The 5000-nt window shown below is 35.1% G+C and overlaps 1 protein-coding gene across 1 annotated transcript in view; it reads left to right on the top strand.

Moving 5' to 3' along the window:
* LOC137989096 (uncharacterized) overlaps positions 1 to 5000 on the top strand; it is a 44153-nt gene that overhangs the window by 1621 nt on the left and 37532 nt on the right. The window contains exons 2-4 of the mRNA XM_068834981.1: positions 437 to 523; positions 1069 to 1178; positions 1900 to 2019. Of these exons, the coding sequence (XP_068691082.1) occupies positions 437 to 523; positions 1069 to 1178; positions 1900 to 2019 (317 nt within the window). The remainder of the gene's footprint in view (positions 1 to 436; positions 524 to 1068; positions 1179 to 1899; positions 2020 to 5000) is intronic.

Raw genomic sequence — 5000 nt, 5'->3', positions numbered from 1 at the left:
ATTAGTTATTATCCACAGTAGTCTGCCTTTACAGTAAGGACACTTGAACCGTGAACACTTGACATTTCTGTGTACATTGTTTTTTTCGACGACTAAGAAATAAAGGCTCTTATGATGTATAGTGTTACATGTATAGCATTTTGTAAGTGTAAAAAATTTAAATACTCTTGTCAAAAGGACAAGCCCACATTCTGTAGTCACTAAAAAAATGTACAAACAAATATCAAGTGTTCATGGTTCGAGTGTCCTCACTGTAATAGTTGGATAAACTTCCAGCTATCCACAGCCAGTAGATTTAGACGACCTATTTTTGCTATTATTTCTTGATTGTTAGTATCATTTTATAATATTGTTATTACCATTGTTGTTGTTGTTGTCATAAAAATGGAATCAGTTTAATGAATGCTGTTGTTGATTAATTACCTTTCTCTTCTAGTGACATATAATTCCAGATTCAGGCAGTTTGTGTTTCTTGACTCCAGAGACATTACAAGTTGGTCCTATGAAAGTGTTTACAACACAGGTGATTACAGGATTGATTGCTGATGGCATTCTCTATTTTTTTTATATCTTATGCCTTTTTGAATTTCTGTCATGTTGACTTATAAATATTGTTATTAATTGGAGATTTCAGTTGGGGATGAAATGCTTCAAGGGTTGGATCTAGTTGGGTAATAGCTGTTAAGGAAATTAATGTAGGTGAATAGCTGTTATTCAAGAATGCATTAGGTCTCAGGCCTCAGTTGATCAAAAGTTGGAAAACGCTATCCGGAGAAATCACTAACTGTTGGATAGTACAATTGGTTTTGCTATGACTTATCCACTGGACAGCGATTTATCCAGAAGATAATTATTATTACATGTATCCATCGTTTGAACAACTGAGGACTGTCAAAGTAAAAAGTTAACTCATTTCACTCAGTCTTTGACTATGGAACTATACAATGTATATATTTTTTATTACATGTATTGCCTCTATGCCTGAGCGCACACATTATTTTAGGTAATAGCTAACAGGCATAAGATTTATAATTTACACGATTTATAATTATTTTTATTGTTTTTAAGTGACGAGGCATCTCAATTATCCATCTTACCAGTTCAATGTTCTACGCCTTATCATATTCTCAAGGAAATTCAATGTCTATTTTGCATTGTCAAAGGAATATGCATTGAAGGTAAACCATGAAAAGATGTCCTGTCCTGTCTGCAAACTGCAATAATTTATTATTGATGTGCTGTAATAATTGTAATGTTTCATCTATTATTCATAGTTACATACTGTACATACTTAACTAACCACTCCCCATGGGGGCAATGAAGAATAGAATAGAACAGATGTCATTCCATGATGAATGAGCAGCATCCCTAGGCCACTCAAGTGTTCCTCGTTCATTGTAGAACGGTTCCACAATTTGAGGTGCCTCAGAGCTGAAAAAGAGCATTCACCAACTCTAATCTCTCCAGGTTCCCCTAAGCTTATTTAAGCAAGGAGGTTTGAGCGAGCCAAACACATGGAAAACTGTAGGGAAATGTTAACAGACTATTGTCTTTGAATATTGCTTCCTTTTTGTTTGCTGTTTCATTAAGAGAAGTGAATCAGTTGTGAAAAGTTTCAAAGGCAATATCAGTAAAGTTCAGATTATCTGCCCAACACCCCCAGAACTAGTATCTACAAAAGTTTACACACGTTTCTTTACCCCTTAATTCATACTCCGTCAATCTTTTATTTCCTGCAGATCGTGACCACTATGGCTGCAGTTTCTATTTAAAATTTGTTTTACATCTTTTAGTCTTTTTATCCCACATATTTTAACCCTCTTTTTAATGAAATTCATATTCCATTTTACGTGTAATTTGCAACCTTAAGTGTTCTTATTTCAAGTTGTCCTTTTGCAGGTCTTTAACCTGAATTTTCACGAGGTGTTTTCGGTATCAGCTGACATGCATTCTGTGCTGTGTATGGTCTTTAATCATGTGAAAGATGAGCTTATTACACGGGGAACTGGGGGGATGAAGGTGAACTTACAGTAGTTTGAGTTTGGACAAATCTGAATCACAGGAAAATTAATAGTGAACTTCATTTAAGTGCCAAGTCTTCAGTAGGCCTGGGGCAACATTAAATTGGGGACCCTGAACATTGAAATCATAGGTTGGTTTTTGAGGAGAGGAACAAAGGAGACTTTTGTCTGATTGGCTGTTGAAAATCGTAGTATCCAGTTTTCCAACCGCGCGCTGTGATGTAAACAAAGATGGCTTTTGAAGCGGTGATTTCAACCTATGCTTCTTCGATCGTTCTATATAGCTTCTGCCAGTTGAAGGTGGTCATTTAAACTTTAAGTGACAGGGAAAGATTCTGCAAGGGGCATTTTAGTCGGCGGAAAGTTTTCTTTCGTTACGCTTTTTGTAAGCATCCCTTTTAGTCTGCTCGGGAAGCAACGCCTGTGAAGTTGGTTCGAGTCAGCTTTTATACTTTTTAGCTTTATTTCTCCATTTAAGTGAATGCATCGGAACAAATGCTCAAAGTGCGAAAAGACCCGAGCAAAGGCCAGATTCCTTTGTTGGGAAGGGAGTACTATCTAACGTGGTTGCGAAATATATTCCTCGAGCTCGCAGGCTTCGATTTATCCAACTTGAATGCAGCGCTGGAAGGAAGTATGTCACTTCATTCACTTTCTTGCATTGATCGTTTAGAGTTATGAGATGTCCTCAGTCCTTTGAAAGAACATCTCATCTCAACAGATATGTCGACAGAAATTTAATACCAGCCGCGCCACCTCTATTTTGTGTATGTGTCTGAGGCCTACCTGGTTCACTGCATTTATCTCATGTGCAAACACTCTCAAGATACACTAGCTTAAAAATTTCAAGAACTTTCATTTAACGGAACCAAAACATTATTCTTAGATACATCAACTGATCATGAAGGCATGCTTGATAATATATGCTACAATGAGTCAATAATGAAGCTCCAGTTTATTACTTTATAGGATAATTCTGTCCTTGATCTATGGTAACTCCATTAAGGCTAGCCATAGTAATTATTCATTGTTTTCATCATTTATGCTACCAGCGAATTCCTCAAAAGTGATGTTGATGTTCTTAGGAAATCTATAGAATAGTGAGGAATGATGTGCTCACTGCCATCAGACTTGTAGGTTGTACTGAAATGAAATTTTCTGAATGAGTTCTCTTTGGGGAGGTAAAAATTTCACTTGACCATTTGTAGATGTAAATTACACCACATTAAATGTACAATTAAAATTGGGATGTCTGGAAATACATAAAGCAGGTCTTGTCTTCTGTGCAATGTTTAAAACTAAAAGGGCAATTAAAGGCAAAGCAGACTTTGTGATAGAACTCTGACACAATATTAACTACTTATTAATTTTGATGTGAGCATTTCATGCTCATTCATATTCATTGCTCACTTTTGTGGTAAGTTACTATTTCACTGCGGAGAATAATGTAAATTTATCTAAATCAGGATGAAAATGTACAAAATGTGCAGCCATTGCAGTCTTAAATGTTTTTAGTTTATTAATTAACCCATTGACCCCTGGGGGTTCCCTATTGATGAGTTAAATACTAAGTATGGCCGGTTTTGGCCGGTTTAGGGGTGAAAGGGGATTATTAAATATAGTACATCAATAATATTACCGTATCAGTAATTGAGCCAGTATTTAATAACTAATGTGTCCCAATAAAATTTATTTTAATATTGATTCCAACAGTGTTAAGAAATTAATATACATTGATTTAGGATGATGGAACATCACACACCACTTTGTGTTCCAACATTAATTTTTTTTTTTACTTCATTCTTGGTGTATGGCAACTTATAGTAACTGCAAAAAACTTGCAGAAGAAATTGAAGAGAAGGTATACCTGAATATTATGGCTGTTTTGTGTGTCAAAAAGTTTAATTGACCTGGTTTTTGTTTATTTTTGCTGCCATTCCTTGCACACAGTCACATGTCTCATAAAACTTGAATGTGCAGACAAAGGTAAAATAATTCACCATACAAAGTTTAAAGAATTGTTATATTTGTATTATTTATTAAATGGGATTCCAAAAGCAGAAAGATGCACACACACCCATGCAAGGCAGCCACACAAGGGAATGAAAATTTTAAAATACTGGTATACATTATTTACAAATATAATGTATAATTACTTATCATGTAAATCATCATGAACAAAATTATATTTTACAATAATTACTTGTCATGTAAATTTTACTATACAGTTTGTAAATATCTTTAAAATTTCAATTACTACAGTTTCCCTCAAATTTAAAGTAAGAAATTTATCAAATCGAAAAGTGCAGTGCAAAGTTGTGGTAAGCAGGCATTTTTATTTGTAAATATTACTACACTAACTAAACATTTTTTATGTAATTAAGTATAATTTTTAATAGCTGGGACTACTATTTGTTGCAATAAAAGCAAGAGTCTTACTTGCAGTACATTGCATTTAAGAATGTATTGCAACTGGATAGAGTTGAATCATCGCATCTCAAAGTGCCAAGTTTCGATGGAAATTAGGTTTACTTTCACAGGGCATTTTCGTGCGCCCTGCCACTTTTGAAGGAAAACTTTCAAAGCAGTTCGATTCTTCACAAGTATGTGCTTTCCATACTAATGGCGATCGCTGGACCAAGACATATTTGCTGAGATTTGACCGAAAGTAACGTGAACACTGACGCCATTGTCTGATTTGGGGTAAGAAAATTTCAGTTGCGCGTCAAATATGCACGGTTGTAGTTCACATTTCAAGAGGAGAAAAGACAAAAAAATGTCCAGACGGTATGAAAATAACACATTAACAATACAGAGACTTTTGATGTCTTAGTCCAGAGAAAATAACACTTGATGGTGGAAAAAACAAGCACTGTTTCGTCGACAAAGAAAAGCACTTTGGTAAACGAAGAAGTCGAAACGTCGGGGTTCAGTATTCGCTGTGCCACTTTTACCGGGAATATCTCTAGTCACACCTTA

Source organism: Montipora foliosa, unplaced genomic scaffold (genome assembly GCF_036669935.1).
Source record: "Montipora foliosa isolate CH-2021 unplaced genomic scaffold, ASM3666993v2 scaffold_439, whole genome shotgun sequence".
Classification (NCBI taxonomy): Eukaryota; Metazoa; Cnidaria; class Anthozoa; order Scleractinia; family Acroporidae; genus Montipora; species Montipora foliosa.
Note: the sequence above shows the minus strand (reverse complement) of the source record. Positions and strands in the feature narration are given on the sequence as shown.